The sequence below is a fragment of the Stenella coeruleoalba genome (genome assembly GCF_951394435.1).
Source record: "Stenella coeruleoalba genome assembly, chromosome: 2".
Classification (NCBI taxonomy): domain Eukaryota; kingdom Metazoa; phylum Chordata; class Mammalia; order Artiodactyla; family Delphinidae; genus Stenella; species Stenella coeruleoalba.
This window is the reverse complement of record NC_137147.1, coordinates 4,595,348-4,614,763: the sequence shown is the minus strand read 5'-3', so window position 1 is coordinate 4,614,763 and position 19,416 is coordinate 4,595,348. Positions and strand designations below refer to the sequence as shown.

The 19,416-nt window shown below is 47.0% G+C and overlaps 1 protein-coding gene across 7 annotated transcripts in view; it reads left to right on the top strand.

Annotated features, from left to right (window-relative positions):
* The window catches only part of EVL (Enah/Vasp-like), a 195,873-nt gene that overhangs the window by 134,028 nt on the left and 42,429 nt on the right, over window positions 1–19,416 (top strand). For all 7 annotated transcript variants that reach the window (XM_079915012.1, XM_079915010.1, XM_079915013.1 and 4 more), the window contains exon 3: window positions 10,774–10,951. In XM_079915012.1, the coding sequence (XP_079771138.1) occupies window positions 10,774–10,951 (178 nt within the window). The remainder of the gene's footprint in view (window positions 1–10,773; window positions 10,952–19,416) is intronic.

Below are 19,416 nucleotides of genomic sequence, written 5' to 3'. Positions count from 1 at the left end.
TAGAGATGGACAAGGACATTTTTCAGCAGTGCAATCGGCAGATCTGTAGTTCAGCGTTTATGAACACCTCTGCCTTAAATAGGCAGCCCTTGTCAGTCAGCCCTGGGCTGAGTTGAGCAGCAGGTTTGCTGCTATCTTTGCAAGAATCATCGTGTTCTCAAATAGGAAAGAGAACAGAAACTGAGGACTCTGTTTTTAGTGTGTTGCCTATTGAATGGGTTTCTGCTTTTGCCAAAATAGCCCTATTAGATTTCAGATTCTTGTGGCTAAAAGGGACCTCCTCACTTCAGAACCCCTGATCAAAGGTGGTCCTTCTGACCTGGAACTCTGGGTACCTTCAGGGGCATCCCTGTCCCTTGTTGATGAGCCTTACGGATAGGCAGGTTATTCTAAAAACCTTCTAGAAGCTGCTTCCCTGTTCTTCTAGTTCACTGATTCTGGCTCTGCCTTTTAGAGGCACACCGCACCATACGCTGCAGGATTTATAACACCTTTAGCCCCAACTATAGTGACAACCAAAAACATCTCACACATTTCCCTGACAGCCAGGGCAGTTCCACCCTGGTACTCGCCTTTGACGTAAGGCGCATTATCTCAGGCAGTTCCTGAATCATAGTGGGTGTTCCCTAAGTGGCTGCTTTTATTATGACAAGTTTTCCATTCTCTTCATGCCTCTTGGTTGCCCTGCAGGGCACACTAGGAAGATACCATGGTGTGTGGGAACCAACGTGAACCTGGTTCTCGGAAGCCTCAGCTTCCTTCAGAGGAAAGCACGTGTTGGGGCTCGTTTGGGAGGAGACCTTTGCTGCGTTCAGGGAGGGACTGGCAGCCGTCCTCAGTGATCTCCTGGGGAAACTCAGAGAGACTCTGTTGCCTCAAACTTAGAGATCTTCTGGGACCTGATGGAGAAGTTACCAACATAGCCTTCCAGCTGGAATTACACGTTCATCAGACAGGCTCCTGGAACATGGTTGCAACTCTGCCCAGGTGGGTGGGACACATTAGCCAGGAACACAAAAGAGATTCTCAGTAAACCAAGGTATTAGAGAAAGTGGCAGGAAACCTGGTCCATAATAACTTTTATGGACCCAGGAGAAAATATGAATTTTCACAGATCTGATTTCCAGGCAGTATGGATTACAAGGTCAGACATCTTAAGAGAGACAGAGATTCCTGGTCTTATAACCAGAGGGGGACATCGTACATGCTCAGTGCTCTCTGTGGCTTACAGGGCACTCTTCATGTTTATTATTTCAGTCCCCCAGTAACCCCATGAGGATAATGGTATAAGAATTGTCTCCCCCGTTTTGCTAATAGGTGGACATAAAACCAGGTGATCATTTGTGGGGAAAAGGACTGGTAAGTTATAGTATCATTAGCCAGGGTCTAACCTGAATCTCACATCAAAGGTGAAGAAACCAAAAGATGTTTAGTTGAGAAGGAGTTATGGCCACTAAAAATGTTAGTGACTCTCAGGCTGAATTAATAGAAGTAGAGGCCCAGAAGGAGGGATTTTATAGTCGTGCTCTGCTCTGCACTGGTTGTACTTTCCCGTGAATGTTGGGACCAAATCTGAGTGCCGTAAATGAAATCTGTAAGGAGGAGGGCGTCCAAACTGCTGAGAGGTCTGAAAGCAGCATTACTATGTGGAACAGTTGAGGAAGTAGCAAGAGATATTTACTTGGAGGAGAGAAAAACGGAAAGGGGCATGGCCACAGTTTTCAAATCTCTGAAGAGCTCCTTCTCCATGTGGAGGAGAAATCTTACTTTTTCTGTGAAGCCCTGAGAGCAGAACTAGAAATACTGCGTGGATACTACGATGGAGACGATTGAAACTCCATAAAAGGAAGAGCTTTCTTAGAAGCACACTACGGAAGAGGGGCTGTGTTGCTTTGTGAGCCCACGAGCCAGCAGGCCATTTGGTAAGCATCCTGGGAAGAACGTCCCATCACTGGGTGGACATTTGGATGAGACCCCAGAGGCCTTTGCCAACCTGTAGATCCTGGGAGTTTTAGACCCAGGTGAACATGTGGGTCAGGAAGACCATTCCCCACCATCAGCTTTTTCTGTAAAGGGCTCTTGACTCTTCTTACTCAGAAGCCTCAGAAACCTGTTAGACAGTATTTGGAGTTACAAGGTCTCCTTGAAGAGAACCGGAAAACACTCCCACTTGTTCCTACACTTCCCAAAATAAAACATGTGCAAACATTGTTAATTGTGGGCTCTTACACAAGAAGTGTGACCTTTTAAAATAAGTTTTACTACAATGAGGTACCACCTCACACTGGTCACAATGGCCATCATCAAAAAATCTACAAACAGTAAATGCTGGAGAAGGTGTGGAGAAAAGGGAACCCTCCTGCACTATTGGTGGGAATGTAAATTGATACAGCCACTATGGAGAACAGTATGGAGGTTCCTTAAAAAACTAAAAACAGAACTACCATATGACCCAGCAATCCCACTACTGGGCATATACCCTGAGGAAACCATAATTCAAAAACAGTCATGTACCACAATGTTCACTGCAGCACTATTTACAATAGCCAGGACATGGAAGCAACCTAAGTGTCCATCAACAGATGAATGGATAAAGAAGATGTGGTACATATATACAGTGGAATATTACTCAGCCATGAAAAGAACGAAATTGAGTTATTTGTAGTGAGGTGGATGGACCTAGAGACTGTCATACAGAGTGAAATAAGTCAGAAAGAGAAAAACAAATACCATACGCTAACACATATATATGGAATCTAAAAAAATAGTTTCTGAAGAACCTAGGGGCAGGACAGGAATAAAGACGCAAACATAGAGAATGGACTTGACATGGGGAGGGGAAAGGGTAAGCTGGGACGAAGTGAGAGAGCGGCATGGACATATATACACTACCAAATGTAAAACAGACAGCTAGTGGGAAGTAGCCACATAGCACAGGGAGATCAGCTCGGTGCTTTGTGACCACCTAGAGGGGTGTGATAGGGAGGGTGGGAGGGAGACACAAGAGGGAAAAGATACGGGGATATATGTATACATATAGCTGATTTGCTTTGTTATACAGCAACAACTAACATAACATTATAAAGCAATTATACTCCAATAAAGATGTTAAAAAATAAAATAAAATAAGTTTTATCCTTCAGCACTTGTCTAGATTAGTCCTACCAAAGCTTGGAGAATTAGTTTTAATATAAAGCTGATAAGGACACAGGTTGAAAGTAATAGAGTGGAAAAAGATGAACCTTAACAGACACTAACCAAAGAAAATGGTGTGACTATATTAATATTACACAAAGTAGACTTTAAGGCAAGAATTATTAGTGAAGATAAAGGACCTTTTTAATGATAAAAGAGTCAACTGAAAAGGATGACATAACAATCCTAAATTTGTAGGCATCTAATATATCTTCAAAATATATAAAGCAAAAATGGACAGATCTAAAGGGAGAAATAAAGGAATCCAGAAGCCTGGTCGGAGATTCTGTTCATACCTGCAAGAGACTGGAATAAGTAGACGTAGAAAATTTGAAGAGCGTTATTAACCAACTTGACGTAATTTACATTTATAGAAACTACAGGCAGCCACAGTAGAATATACAGTCTTCTCAAGTGTACATTGAGCATTTAACAGGACAGACTACATGCTAGGCCACAAAGCCAATCTCAACAAATTTAAAAGGATTAAAATCATACAGAGTTTTTCTTAGACCACAGAGGAATTAAGCTAGAAATCAGTAATAGAAGGATAACTAGAAAATCTTCAAATGTTTAGAAATTAAGCAGTATACTACTAAATAACCCATAGGACCAAAAAAAAAAGTCACAATGTAAAACTAGAAAATATTTTGAACAGAACAATAGTGCAGCTGCAATGTAGCAAAACTTGTGGGATGCAACTAAAGCACAGCATATAGACAAACGTATAGCTAGAAATGCATAGCTTAGAAAAAGAATGATTGAAAGTCAGTGACCTAAGCTTCTATCTCAAGAAGGCAGAAAAAAAAAATTAAACCAACAAAAGTAGAAGGAAAAATTAAAAGCAAAACCAAAAACCTAATGAAACAGAAAGCAGACACACAATAGAGAAAAGCAAAATGTTGTAGTTTTTTTTGAAAAAAAGAGTCTAGATAGACCCACATATATATGGTCACCTGATTTATGACAAAGCCCCGTTGCACTCAGTGGGCTAAAGATGGTCTTTTCAACAGATGATGACAGAACAATGAGATATCAATATGAAAAAAAAACTTTATCCCTAGTTCCCACTATACCCCCAAATTAATTAAAAATCAACCTAAATATGCAAAGTAAATCAATAAAGTGTCTAGAAGAAAATTCAGGAAAATATCTTCATTATATTAAGGGGAAAATACAGGAAAATATCTTTATGACCTTGAACGGAACACACAAAGCATTAACTGTAAAAGAAAAAAAATTAAGTTGGACTTCTTTAAATTTAAGGAGTTTTCTTTGTTAAAAGGCCCCATTAAGAGAATGAAAGGGCAAGCTACAAACAGGGAGAATATACGTACGTACACACACACATACGTACATACATATATACATGCATACATATGGGCAGGGAGAAAGAGAGGGAGAGAAATGAATATGACAAAGGATTCATATGAAGAATATATACAGAACTCCTACAAATCAAAAAGAAAAATCATACAACCTCTTAAAAATGAGCGAAATGACTGGGACAGGAGTTTCACAAAAGAGAAAAGAGCAGCGGAACAGAAGACGTGGCCAGTGAGCACGTGAAGGTTGCTCTACATCATTACCCATAAGGGAAATACAAACGAAAACTGCAATCAGAGTACTGCACGCACACCAGAAAGGCTAAAATTCAAAGGACTAAAGGCTAAAATTAAAAGGACACCAAATGTTGGTGAGGATGCAGAGCAGCTGGAGTTCCCATTACCGCTGGCGGAGGTGTCAATCAATACAGCCTGTTTGAAAAATGGTTTGCCAGAACCTAGTAAAACTCAGTATACACCTACCCTATAACCGACTCTTGGGCACCTACCCAAGAGAAATGAGTGTCTGTGTCCACTGAAAGACCTATATGAAAATATTCCCAGCAGTTTTATTCCTGATACCCAACAGTTAGAAACTACGAGAATGTCCATCAACAGGAGAATGGATAGGTTATTTATAGTATATCAAAAAATGGAATGTTATGTAGCAATCAAAAAAAACTATATACTTATAAATACAGTGACGCAGGTGAATCTCATAGATATTATATTGAGTGAAAGAACACAGAAACAAAAGTGAACATACCATATGAATCCATTTCTGTGTAGTTCAAGAACAGGCGAAAGTAACTGATGGTGATACTCAGAAACGTGGACATCTCTGGGGAGGAGTGTATTAAATGAAGCTGATCCGCACCCCTAAGTGGACTTGTAGTAATGCACATGCTCTAAGGAGAGTAAACAAGGGAATGGAACCATTGAGTAGGTACAGAGATTTTTAACTATCAGCGCTCGTAAGTTCTGTTTGTCAGTTAATGAACACTGACCACCTCTCGAGATGGTCAAGTGACAAATAGGCCATGTGTCATCTGCACATATGTCCAAAACACATTGCATGGACTCTCCTTTTTTAGAAGGCAGTTTAGAAGTTTCAGAGTAGATCTTTTCAAACAGAAAATATAAATGTTTAAATGGTCATGTCCATTGATCCAGAAATTCTGCTCATAGGAATGTTCACACAGACATATGCACAAGGATATTCAGTCCAGCATTATTTATAATATTTTCATTTTACATATGAAGAAGCTAATGCCAGTAACTTTTCCAAGTTTATTCAGCTGCAAAGTAATAAGGCCAGAATTTTAATCCTGAACCGTTTGACTCAAAACCCTCTGCTCAGTCCTTGTACCTAGTACGGTAGTTGTGTTTGGAGCAGTCGTAGACCCTTGTGGGCTATGTCTGGCTAGCAGACACAGCACTCGGTGAGCAGCCTTTATAACTCTATGCTCTAGGTGTAGATGGATCAGAAATGGTAACCCAAGAGCTGCAGTTGGAGGACAGGCCAGCCATGTGCAGCAAAGAACCCAGAGGACTTCTGGGACAGCTTTATCACACTCTCCCAGTCCAGTAGCCGAAAATCTCTGAAAGTAGAGAATCGATTTCTGAGGCTCTTTAGAGGTTAGAGCTAGGACCAGAGAAGGAATTATGGGAAGAAAGATTGCAGCTCATTATGCTGGCAGTCAGAAGCAGCACAAAGTGCTAGGCTACAGGCTTGGATTCTAAATTCAGTTCTACCATTACTTACCTTGTAACCTTGGGCAAATCACTCATTCTCCCTGGGCCTCAGTTTTCCCAACTGTAAAAAGGGAGGATGAGTTAGACATTCTGTCTGGTCTCTTGAGTTCCTTTCGCCACACTGTTTCTAGATTCTGGATAGGCATCCACCTCCCCCAGTTCCCGCTCCCTCTAAGTCCCCCTCCAAGAACATAGCCAACCAGAGATTTCAGATCTTAGGATTCTAAATCTCACTTCCCCAGATCATCCCCTCGAGTACCTGGAAAGATATGTGATACACTGAAGAGTCTTCTTTTATCTTGCTTCCGTATCCCTCAACCATTCTTGATGTGATGTGGTTTCCAGACCTTCGTCCATTTGAAACACATCCCTCTGGCTTGCTCTAGTTTGTCAATGTCCACTAAAAGTGCAGCACCAAAACCACACAGACACAGACCTTCTGGTATAGACTTCACCACGGCAGAAAGGAAGAGGGTCTCATCTCCCTCATTCTGGTCACTGTACCGCTATCATCGTGCCCTCTCCTCTGAAGAGCTGTGTTAACCACAAGTCACTGGGCTTCTTATCATGCATGTAGCCACAAAACCTCCAGCCCTTTTCTGACGATCTAGAGCCAAACCCAGAGAGAGAACCACCGAGGAACCTGGTTATAGATGTTGGCCAAAACTGCAGTGTCAGTATGTAACAAGTTAAGAAACTGTTGGGCTTCCCTGGTGGCGCAGTGATTGCGAGTCCGCCTGCTGATGCAGGGGACACGGGTTTGTGCCCCGGTACGGGAAGATCCCACATGCCGCGGAGCGGCTGGGCCCGTGAGCCATGGCCGCTGAGCCTGCGCGTCCGGAGCCTGTGCTCTGCAATGGGAGAGGCCACAACAGTGAGAGGCCCGCGTACCAAAAAAAAAAAAAAAACTGTTGTGTTTCTTTAGCTAATTTAGTACACGTGCTTCTCTCCCTCCGTCTCTCTCACTTGCTGGCTCTTTTTTCACTATAGGGCAATCCAAACCTACCTTCCACCTGGCTGAGACTTGGGAAAAAGCTCTTGTGGGTATTGCCCGTGTTTGCTATCCTCTGGCCTTTATCCAACAGCACAGCAGGATGGAGCAGTAAATCAGAGTTCTCATCTTAGTGCCCCAGCCAGCACACAGGGTGTCTTGGCCATGTCCCCTTGCATCTCCAAATCTTTTCCTGAGCTCTCCTTCCTGACCAGGGGGACAATAGACTGAGTTACCTCCAATTCAAGTCACAAAACCCTAGAGCCTCAAAGCCAGAGGAGATCCGAGAAATCATCTTGTACCTCTCCTAAAGCAGAATCTTTCCATTGTATCACTAACAGCAGGCCATCCAGCCTTATCTAGACTCTGCTTGCATATTTCCATCTCTGAGGACCTTAATATTTCTCAGTTAACACTTGCTGGCAGCCTGTGTGCTAGCAGCTGTGTTAAGAGGTTTCATATGCATAATTTCTCCCTGCCATTCCCTACCCCCCCACCACCACCTCTGGCAACCATCAATCTGTTCTCTGTATCCATGAGCTTTTTTTTTTTAAGATTCCACATACAAGATAGATCATACGGTTTTTGTCTTTCTCTGTCTGACTTCTTTCCCTTAGCATAATGCCCTTGAGATCCATCCATGTTGTCACAGATGGCTAGGTTTCATTCTTTTTATGGCTGAGTAATATTCCATTGTGTATATACCACAGTTTCTTAATCTGTTCATACATCAGTGGACACTTAGGTTATTTCCATATCTTGGCTGTTGTGAATAATGCTGCCGTGAACATGGGGGTGCATATATGTTTCTGATTGAGTGTTTATATTTTCTTCGGGTAAATACCCAAAAGTGGAATTGCAGGATCATGGGATAGTTCTATTTTTAACTTTAAGGAACCTCTCTACTGTTTCTTGTAGTGGCTGCACCAATTTGCATTCCCACTGGCAGTGCACAAGGGTTCCCTTTTCTCCGTATCCTTGCCAACACTTTATTTCTTGTCTTTTTGATAACAGCCGTTCTGACGTGTGTGAGCTGATAGCTCCTTGTGGTTTTGATTTGCATTTCCCTGATCATCAGTAACGTTGAGCATCTTTTCTTGTACCTGTTAGCCGTCTGTATGTCTGCTTTAGATAAATATCTATTCGGATCTTCTGCCCATTTCTTAATTGGATTGTTTCCTTGCTATTGAGCAATACAGGTTCTTTATGTATTTTAGATATTAGTCCCTTATGAGATACATGTTTTGCAAACAGTTTCTCCCATTCAGTAGATTGCCTTTTCATTCTGTTGATGGCTTTCTTTGCTATACAGAAGCTTTTTAGTTTGATGTAGTCCCACTTGTTTATTTTTGCTTTTGTCACTTTTGTTTTTGGTATCAGATTCAAAAAATCATCACCAAGGCCTATGTCAAGGAGCTTACCACTTATATTTTCTTCTAGGGGCTTTATGGTTTCAGGTCACAAGTATGTGGAGATTAAACAACATGCTACGGAGGTGGGTTGAAGGAGAAATCAAAAGAGAAATTTAAAAAGTACCTGGAGACAGGGCTTCCCTGGTGGCGCAGTGGTTGAGAGTCCGCCTGCCGATACAGGGGACATGGGTTCGTGCCCCGGTCGGGGAAGATCCCACGTGCCGCAGAGCGGCTGGGCCCATGAGCCATGGCCGCTGAGCCTGCGCGTCCGGAGCCTGTGCTCTGCAATGGGAGAGGTCACAACAGTGAGAGGCCCGCGTACTGCAAAAAAAAAAAAGTACCTGGAGACAAATGAAAATGGAAGTATAACATAACAGAATTTGTGGGATTCAGCAAAAGCAGTTCTGCATTCTACCGCTAAGTTCATAGCAGTCAGTGCCTACCTCAAGAAACAAAAGTCACAAACAACCTAACTTTATGCCCCAGGGAACTGGAAAAAGATGAACAAAAGAAGTCCAACGTTAGTAGAAGGAAGGAAATGACAAAGATGAGAGCAGAAATCAATGAAATAGGACTTCCCTGGTGGCACAGTGGTTAAGAATCCACCTGCCAGTGCAGGGAACACGGGTTCGAGCCCTGATCCGGGAAGATCCCACGTGCCGCGGAACAACAAAGCCTGTGCACCACAACTACTGAGCCTGAGCTCTAGAGCCCATGAGCCACAACTGCTGAGCCCACGTGCCCCAACTACTGAAGCCCACGCGCCTAGTGCCCACGCTCTGCCACAAGAGAAGCCACCGCAGTGAGAAGCCTGCGCATTGCAATGAAGAGTAGCCCCTGCTCGCCACAACTGGAGAAAGCCCACACACAGCAGTGAAGACCCAACGCAGCCAAGAAAGAAAGGAAGGAGGGAGGGCGGGGAAAGGAGGGAGGGAGGGGAGGGAGGAAAGGAAGGAAGGAAGGAGGTGATCATTTTAAAAAAGAAGAAGAAATCAGTGAAATAGAGACTAAAAAGACAATAGAGAAGGTCAAGGAAACTAAGAGCTGATTCTTTGAAAATGTAAACAAAACTGACAAGCCTTCAGCCAGACTCACCAAGGCAAAGAGAGCAGACTCTGTGCTCATGTTAGAATGTCCACACCACCCAAAGCAATCAACAAGATTCAACGCAATCCCTATCAAAATGCCACAGAACTAGAACAATAATCCTAAAATTTGTATGGAACCTCAGAAGACCCCAAACGGCAAAAGCAATCTTGAGAAAGAAGAACAAAGCTGGAGACACCACACTCCCTCATTTCAAACTATATTACTGTAATTTTAGTATAGTAATTAAAAACCTTAGTAAATAAAAAGCATGATATTGGCATAAAAACAGACACAAAAATCAACGGAACAGAATAGAGAACGCAGTAATAAACCCATCAGATACGGTTTTATTAATTTATGACAGAGGAGTCAGGAGCATATAGTGGGGAGAGGACAGTCTCTTCAGTAAATGGTGTTGAGAAAACTGAATAGCCACATGCAAAAGAATGGCTAGTTGTCCTTTTAACTAATAACCCATTTATTAGTGCATTCTGAGTATTAAGACGCTATGCAGAGGGCTGTGGGAGGCATAAATATGAATTAGAAAAGGCTCTCGCCCTTAAGGATCTTTATATCCGGAAGCCTCCATAAGATATGTGTCACTGTGTGACCTTTGCAGTAACCCCATTAGGTCAGTAGAGCCAGGATCATTATCCCCATTTTATAACTGGCGAAACTGAGACCCAGAGAAGTGCAGTGCCGCCTAGGGTGACATGGCTGGGAGGCAGGGCCAGAACCAGGACCCAGGGAACCTGACTCCCAGCTTAGGGCTGTCCTGTGGAGGTCACGACCACACTCTTTGTTAGTTAAATGAAATAACTAGTTTTCAAACCCTCAGTGTTGTATAGATCATGTTGAAAAGCTGCCGGTCGTGCTTTCCCCTTCTGCTGACCCCATCCCCGTCCCCCTGTCCTCTTGTAGCCCCAGGGGACACAATATCCTTGCCCCACACAGCTCACTTACCTTTTATTTATTTACACGTATTTCTCTCTCTTTTCCCTTTCAGGTTGTGATCAATTATTCAATCGTGAAAGGGCTGAAGTACAATCAGGCAACGCCAACCTTCCACCAGTGGCGAGATGCCCGCCAGGTCTATGGTTTAAACTTTGCGAGTAAGGAAGAGGCGACCACGTTCTCCAATGCCATGCTGTTTGCCCTGAACATCATGAATTCCCAAGAAGGAGGTAAGCGGGGCTCGGTCTTGGCCTGGTGCCTAGACTCTCTCTCATTCTACCTCTGCCCTCCTACAGTTCTGGCTGCCTGGGTGTCCTCGCCCTGCAGCTGCGCTGAGCTGATGCTTTGTGGGTTCTCAGAGAAACGCACTGCCTGACTCTAGATTTAAAGCTACGTTAGCAATTTGAAGGAGGAGAGAATGGCATTTACATCTTTTGGCCCTCGGTGAGATACAGATTTGTGCTGTGTTCCTAAAGCCAAGTGTCCAGATGCATCTTACATTTGTCATCCTAATTCGATATTCTAGACACATGTTTGGCGTAGACCGGAGGGAACGAGCAAAAATGTATTCTTGTATTCAATCATGCGTATGTTTAGCACACTTTTACTCAACATTTACTGAGTGTTAGAAACTGACTAGACAGAATAGGTAACAAATGGGGAGATGGAGTCCTTTCCCTCAAGGCACTTGGTATCTTGGAGTAGACGGATTCATGAACTGCTAACTGTAACGTATTGTGATAAGTGCTCATAAGGTATGAGCAGGGCAGGGACTTGGGGAGCACAGAAAGGGAAATCAGGGACTGCCCCTGTGGGCTGCCAAGGGAGGCCTTGAGCGGGTGGTGACATCTGAGCTGGAGTTTTGAAGGGCAAAGAGGTGCGAGTGGGCACCCCAGGCAGAGGGAACAGCAAATACAAAGGCACGTGGGCCCGAAAGCCCAGCACACGCTGGGAAAGAGAGCGCTGCAGTGTCTGCAGACCGCGGTGCTGGTAGCAAGGAGATTGGATGTGGAATTAGAAGGGTGGCACGGACTGCACAGTGAAGGGCTCCAAATTGGAAGGCTTGGGGTGTAGACAGTGGGCTGGGGGCGGCAAGGGGCGCTAGCAGAAGCTTCCGTGCAGGGCAGGTAGAGCAAAGGAGCAAGAGCACACGCGGCCGTTCTCGGAAATTTGTAGCGTTAGCTTCAGAGGGAGGTCGCAGGCCTTCCAGGATGTTGGCATCTCGGTGGCCACAGAGACAGTCCTGCACTTTGCTGGAGATCTTACCTTGGTAGAGCGTGGTAGTGAGGAACTGGGCCTCGGGGTGCCCTGCTGGCCTTGAGTCCTGGTCATTTTTCTAGGCTTCAATTTCTTTAGCTATAAGATGGGTGATATGTGGTTGTTTCTAAGTTTAAATGAAGTCGAATGTATGTTAGCAGGCTGCCTGACACGTATTAATCACCCAGTATTAGTATTTGTGGGTATTATTACTGTCACTGCTGCTGCTGCTGCTACTGCTGCCAGAATTGGGGTGGGAAGTGGAACCTGGAGGGAGATGGCTTTTCAATACCTATTGTGCCTGACAGGTTGGAGCTTTGGGACCCAATTTAAACCCTAGGAGAGTTTTTTTAAGAAAATAAAGAACACGTTTTGAGTATGCTTCCCGCAGGTCGTACATAGAACTGGTACTTGTAGAGTTCTGTCCCCACTGTGAAAAGGCCCCAGGGTTTGTGGATTTTCTGCTGAGAACTGGGGGTGCGCAGCGAGGAACCACAGCGGTGTGCGTGATGAGTGCCGGGCCTGCCTGCAACATTGTAGGCACCAAATAACTGCGTAGTCAGCTGTCTTTTTTTCCACCCAAAAGCCTTGAGCTTCGTGGTGGAGGGAGCTGAGTTTAAGGTTTCCGATCCGAGCTGCCTCACTGGCCCCGGGATGTGGGAGTTAAGCTTTATTTTATCTGTACATACAGATACATTAAGCGGGGGAAAAGAAGGTCTTATTTTATTCAGATGACTGATGCAAAGCAACTACTAGTTATTTTTTTAACTTCACCATAGAATCACAAGGAAATCAGCTAATCCAGCCCTCATTTTCAGATAGGAATCGTGTGACCTAGTATGAAGAAATAACTTCCCGGTGCCAGGTAGTAACTCAGATTCAGAACCCCGACCTCCTGCGTCTCCTCTGGGTTGAACGGGTGTCTTTGTTGGGGTAGGGGGTGGATGTGTGCTCACGAGGTGACAGCGGCCTGATTTGAAACTTTCATCATGAATAGTAGTCGCCCATCCCGGTTCCACGGCCTTTGGTGGAGGGGAGACCGTGGGGCCGCTGAGGAGGAAGCGTTTTCTTCACCTGGGGTGTACCGCACTGTACCGTACAGAAACCTGAAGTGTGAGCTCGCTGAGCTTGTACAGATGCATATGCAGAACCCCTGCCAGGCCCTGACAGGGACCAAATCCCTCCGCCCCCTCCCAGGAAAACCAGGATGTCAAGTTCCGTGACAACAGAGCACTCTTACCTGTGTTCGAACTTCGTGTAAATGGATCATGTAGGGTGTACGTCGGGGCCTGATTTCTGTCCCTCGACATTACGTCTGAGAGACCCGCCCCTGGACCCATGTGTCTCTGCAGCCGGCTCTGTCACTGTGGAGTGCCACTCCACGATACGGCTGTGCCACGCTGACCTGTAGTTCAGGCCTCAGAGCGCGGGCAGGGCACAGGCAGCCTCTCCACCAGCTACCGCAGGAGGCCTCTGCTGCAGGATAATAGTGAGGCTTCTATCAGATCCCCTCTGTATCGGCAAACTGTGTTCTGCCCTCCTCGGTGGGAGGCGGTTTGCGGTGCAGTGGACCCTTGAACCAACACGGCTTTGAAGCAAGTGGTCCACTGACAGTGGTTTCTTTTCCATGAATGCGTCTCCGGCCCTACATGATCCGCAGTTGGTCGCATCTGCGGGTGCAGAGCCGTGGATGTGGAGGCCAGCTGTGCCGTTACACGCAGGTTTTCACCCATGCAGACTCAGAGCCCGACCGCCACGTTGTTCAGGGGTCAAGTGTAGTGAGAAAAGCATGTGTTCGGAGGCAGTGAGATCTTATACTAAGTGGCCTTGGGGTAATAAACCCTACTTCCTAGGGTTGTCATGAGGGTTAAGTTTAAAACGTTTATAGAGTACTTAGTGTATCGTGCCTGGTATGGAATAAGAGCGTGAATGATACTGGTTCTTTCCGCTTTGGTCCTGTTGAATTTGCTTATCTTCTGTAGGCTTCAGCATCCTTATTTGTAAAATGGGGTCATAAGTCCCTCTTCCAGAGTTGTGGAGAGGATTCAGTTGCCCGGCATGGGGCCTGGCACCTCCTAAGTGCCCGCCTCTGCTCCCTCCTCTCCTCACTGGCATGTCCTGTTCTGTGCTAGGCATCTGGGGCTCGGGCCATCGGATCGTGGACTTCCTGAGACTCAGGGTCTCATCAGCATGTCCCACCTCCCCCTCATGCGTGAGCGACACTAGTGTGGCCTCCTGGGGTCCAACAAAGCTGGCAGACACAAGATGCTTAGATACAAACCTGAAAGCAAAGGAGAGCAAATCGTGGCTGCCCAGTCTTCACACCCCTTTCTCTTACCTGATTCTCACCGCAGCCCTGGGAAGTGAGTCCCCACACAGCATGGCTGGGTTAGGAGGCTGGGGCTCAAGAGGGGAAGGGGCTTCCCTGGATGTACACCCAGGACTTGACCCACTCTCGCAGTTTGCACCCTCTGTGTGCTGAGGACAGGTCACGACTCTGTTCTTTCTTTGTTCCTTCTGCCTGTCACCCTGGTGAAACCCATTGTTCAGCCAGAGTTCTTGACATTATTCTGGAGAAAGAACGGGCGCAACAGAGCAATGTTCTCGCTGCCTGACTTCTACGTGGAAGAGAGAGGAGAGAGTCAGACCCTTGAGAGATCTGTTTTGCTGGCCTTGTTCCTTGGCACCCACAAAACCTGTCTTTTTATGCCAGTGAGTTTTGGATACTCATTCTTCAACTTCAGGCCCAACCTAGGGAACCTAAAGCCAATTTAGCAAGTCAAATCAACAAATTAAATAATGGTCCTGCTGCCTGGTGCTTTCGGTTCCCTGGGGAGGCACAGGAGTGCAGAGCTGGCTCAGGGTTCTCTTGGGACCCACAAGGCTCTGGGTTCAGGGGTTATCTCAGTGGATAGGGGGACAGTCAGCCCCTGGGTTCTTGGGGCTTTTTCTATAGAAATTGGCACCTGGAGGTAGTTTGGGGTGTGGGGAGGAGCCGTCTGTCTCCTAACGCGCAGCCGTCTTCTGCGTGAAGGAGGAGTGCCGACATTGGCGGAAACGGGGCCTCCCTGTGGGTACCGCTCCGTGACGAGGTGTGATGGCCGCGGGTGGTGTGTGTGCTTAGGGGGACTCAGAGTGGGGCTTCTGTGGTCTAGTTGGATGGCAGAGATAATGACTGTAGTAATAATAACATCTAGGCTTCCTCTGCAAAGCCCAGGATTTTCGTTTCTTACCAGGATCTTCTCCCGCATGCCCCTTCCCTGCCCTCCTTGAGGGAAGGGGCTCCCACTAACCAGGCAGCCCCACAGGTAGGCCTCAGCTGGCTAAGAAAGGACTTCTTATACTCTAAAGAGCCTATAATTGGGCTTTTATTTCCCACAGGTTGTCAGGCCAGCTACTGTTAGACACATTTATTCAGATGGGGACTTGGGGTTTAAAGAGGTGGCATGTCTGCCAGGACCTTCCAGTGGAACTGAGACTCAATTTTAGGGCTCCTGCTTTAAAATCCAGTGTTTTTTCTACAGCTCTGCAGGGCCTCAGTAGGTCAGAGGGGAGGGTCAGCCAGCCGTGGGCCCAGCCTGAGCCCACAGCTCCGGGTGGGCTTCTTGCTCTGGGGATCACAGGGGCTTGGTCAGGGCGGTGAGCATGGCTCATGGCACGTTACAGCTGCTACAGAAAGAGGACCGAGGACGCGGGCCTCGGTGCCGGCAGGTCTGCACCGTCTCAGCTCCCACACCACTGATGCACGTACCTGGACTCCCTGCGGCTGCTGTCCTCAGTGGGCGCGCACCACCGTCTGGTAAAGCCGCCAGCTGTCAGGCAGGGCAGCAGTGTTTACAGGCTATACTTGGCCACCCGGCCCAGCTCAGCTTCCCTCCCCGCTGCAGTTCATTCTCTTAGCAGACTTCAGTTCACAGTTTAGTGGCCTTGTAAAGGCAACTGCTTCCATATGCTTCCATGTGAGCCTGCTTCTGACCTTAAACAGGTCATTTCTCTGGGGGCCCCAGTTTCCCCGTCTCTGAAAGGAGGGATACAGACTTGATCAAGCTCTCTACAGGTCCTTCTAGCCCTAACGGTTTAGGTTTTATGTATATTGTCTGGACAGAGTGAATGCTAGTTCACTGCTAACAGATGTGGTCACTGTGGCCGATGCTAGAAGCAGGAAAAGCCCTGTGTAGAAACGGGAAGGAAGAATGTCCTTCTTTACTTCCCGAAGGACCTAGCACGTCCGGGAGGCAGCATTCCTCATCATCCGTAGTCCTTGTTTATAACTGAAAAATAGAAAATACAGACCAGCAAACAAAAAATTATCTCTGATCCTAAAACCCAGAGATGACTGCTGTTAACACTTACGTAGCCTTCCAGAGTTTTCTGCGTTCACATATGACTGAAGAGCTATTCCCCAGAAATAGTCTGTATGTACTGTCTTGTAAGCTTTTCTCACTTGGCACTATGGTACGCATGTCCTTCTGTGCCAAGGAAGTCGGATCTCCTCACCATTTAAGTGGCCAGAGTGTTGCACTGAGTACCATATAGAGATGTTACTACAATTTAACCAGCCTTCGGCTTGTAAGTAAGTTGTCCCCATTTTTCACTACTATATTCGTGTAACAGAGGGCTGTTACAGGCTCTCAGGCTCTGTTGTATGTTTATATGTTAATTTGTATGTATGCTTTGTGTCTCATGTTCATCTTTACACACTTGTCCGATTATATCTTGGGATATTTCTGAGTCAAACAATACATACATTTCTAAAGCTTTGACGTATCTTGCTGAATACACCTTCCGGAATGAGAGTACTGGTTTGTACTGTGTCCAGCCCAGTCGATGGTCACCCACTGCTGAGCCCGCACCAGGACCAGGCCTTAGTACTCCTATAACCTTAGCAAACACAAGAGAAGGGAAAACGTATCATTTTAATTTGCGTTTTTGTTTACTAGTATGATGACCATTCTTCATATGCTAATTTGAGCTTTCATTTTTCCCATTATTTTCAGGAGTAGCTTTAATTAAGTACAGTACAACACGCAGGGCTGCAAACCTCCTGCGCCTTTAGTCACGTCTGCATAATTTCCCACTCCCACGGCAGGTGCGTCCTCTAATGACCAAGAGATCTTTTATTTCCTTTGGCAAACGAGTGGAGGCAGCCTGCTCTCATGTAGTGTGTTTCAGGCTCACGACAGATAATAAATACACCTCCCTCGCCCGGCTGCTGTGGCGTAGTGTTACTTCATCTGTATCTTAGGAGTCGTCGTTATTCATGCTCGGCTGCATAGACGTAGAAGAAAACATTCACTCTCTTTCATTCCCTGGAACTTTACTTCTGCTGGAGGAACTTCTTCCTGTTTAGAATCTAGAATCATGTCAGTAGGTCAGAGAGGTTCCTTGGCTGTTCCTTCATCTGGCTTCCTAAAGCAGGGAGGGGGTCTAGGAGTTAGAAGACCTAGCTGTCAGGTGTCTGGGTGCCCGTCTGAGAAAGCGTTTCCCTGAATGAGTCACTCGGTAACATGAAAAAGAAGAATGGCTCTTTTGTTGGAAAAGCAAGTGTGTAGATGAATAATTCCCTCATTAACCTATATTTAGAAATAAATTTAAAGATGGGAAGGATCTTAGAGATACTTAGCCAAGTTTTTTTTTCCAAAAAAACTGGAGGGCTTCCCTGGTGGCACAGTGGTTGAGAGTCCGCCTGCCGATGCAGGGGACACGGGTTCGTGCCCTGGTCCGGGAAGATCCCACATGCCGCGGAGCGGCTGGGCCCGTGAGCCATGGCTGCTGAGCCTGCGCCTCCGGAGCCTGTGCTCTGCAATAGGAGAGGCCAGAACAGAAAAAAACTGGAGTTTTTTTGTTTTTTTGTTTTGCCGTTTGGAGCTACTTCTCTGGTTGAAGGGGGAGGACAGAGGGGAGCTGGCCTCCCCGACGGCTCTGCGGCAGCTCTGGAGAGCACAGACCTCGGCGGGTGGTGCCAGCACCCGGCCCGTGCACCTGCTGCCGCACCCCACGGCCTCCTGTCACGGGCGCTACAGCCAGCACCCTCGGCCCTGCACATCCCCTCTGCCGGGGTACTTACGTGTTTTACTCACAACACCTCTGTGGGGTCTGCTTCCCCGCCACCTTACTGGTTCTACTGGTGGTAGGACTGGTATAGCCTTAGTCACCAGCCATTTTCCAGGAACAGAGCCGGAGAGGCACCCAGGGAGCTCAGGAAATGCGTGTGAGAAGCAGCAGCCTTTTTGACTTCCTGAATCTCAGGAGCCCAAGTTCTGTTCCTCTGGTCTAGGACTCAGGAGGTCTGGCTCTGGTCGCAGCTCTGCTCCTCACGTGTGCCCTCGATCAGCACAGTGACCTCCATGGGCCTCAGTTTCCTCATCTGAAACATGCAGTGCTGGTTGTCCTCCAAGGTCCCCCCAGGCCAGAGGCCCTCAGAGCCCTTTGTGTGTGGTGCCCGTCGGCTCCGCGGAGGAAGAGGCCATGGTGGCCCGGAGGTGAGCAGACCTGGGTGCTGCCCGCCTGAATGCAGCCTGGGCAAATCACCTCCCTTTTCTGTGTCTCGGTTTCTCCATCTGTAAGATGGGCAGATTCTGAGGCATTTAGCGCAGCATGGAGCATGAAAGGCTGTGATGGTGACCAGCCAAGCCCCGTCCGACTAAGGCAGAGGCTCCCCCAGCACAGCGTCTGGGTTCCCCAGGAAACTCCGCCCTCGGTGGGAAGAGCCTGGCCTGGAGGTCGGGCATCTGCTTGTTGGCCAGCTCGGCCGCCACCATGCCTGTGGCTTCAGGCGTGTCTCCTCTGCCGTGCAGGCATCGGTGCTTAGGCTGGACTAGTCAGGTGGTTCCAACAGGGACAGTGTGGGAGCGGAGAGGAGGCATTTGGTGGCCGGTGGACAGAGGGCCAGGAGCACTGGACGCATCACGGTGCGCTGGGCAGCCCCGCGTGATCCCGTACTGTCCTGCGTGTTCCACCAAACACATGGAAGCAAGGAACCTAATTATCTGAGACAGAACTTTACTGTGTTGCGAGAAAAAGCACTCCTTTTTTTTTTTTTAATTAAGTTATTTATTTATGTTTGGCTGCGTCGAGTCTTCATTGCTGCACTTTCTCTAGTTGCAGCAAGCGGGGGCTACTCTTCGTTGCAGTGCACGGGCTTCTCATCGCGGTGGCTTCTCTTGTTGCAGAGCACAGGCTGTAGGTGTGCAGACTTCTGTAGTCGTGGCACGTGGGCTCAGTAGCTGTGGCTCGCAGGCTCTAGAGCACAGGCTCAGTAGTTGTGGCCCACGGGCTTAGTTGCTCCATGGCATGTGGGATCTTCCCAGACCAGGGCTCAAACCCGTGTCCCCTGCGTTGGCAGGCGGGTTCTTAACCACTGCGCCACCAGGGAAGCCCCTCCTTTTTTTTTTAATACCAGTTCTAGTATGTGCTGGATTTTCTAGGAATGCAGCCA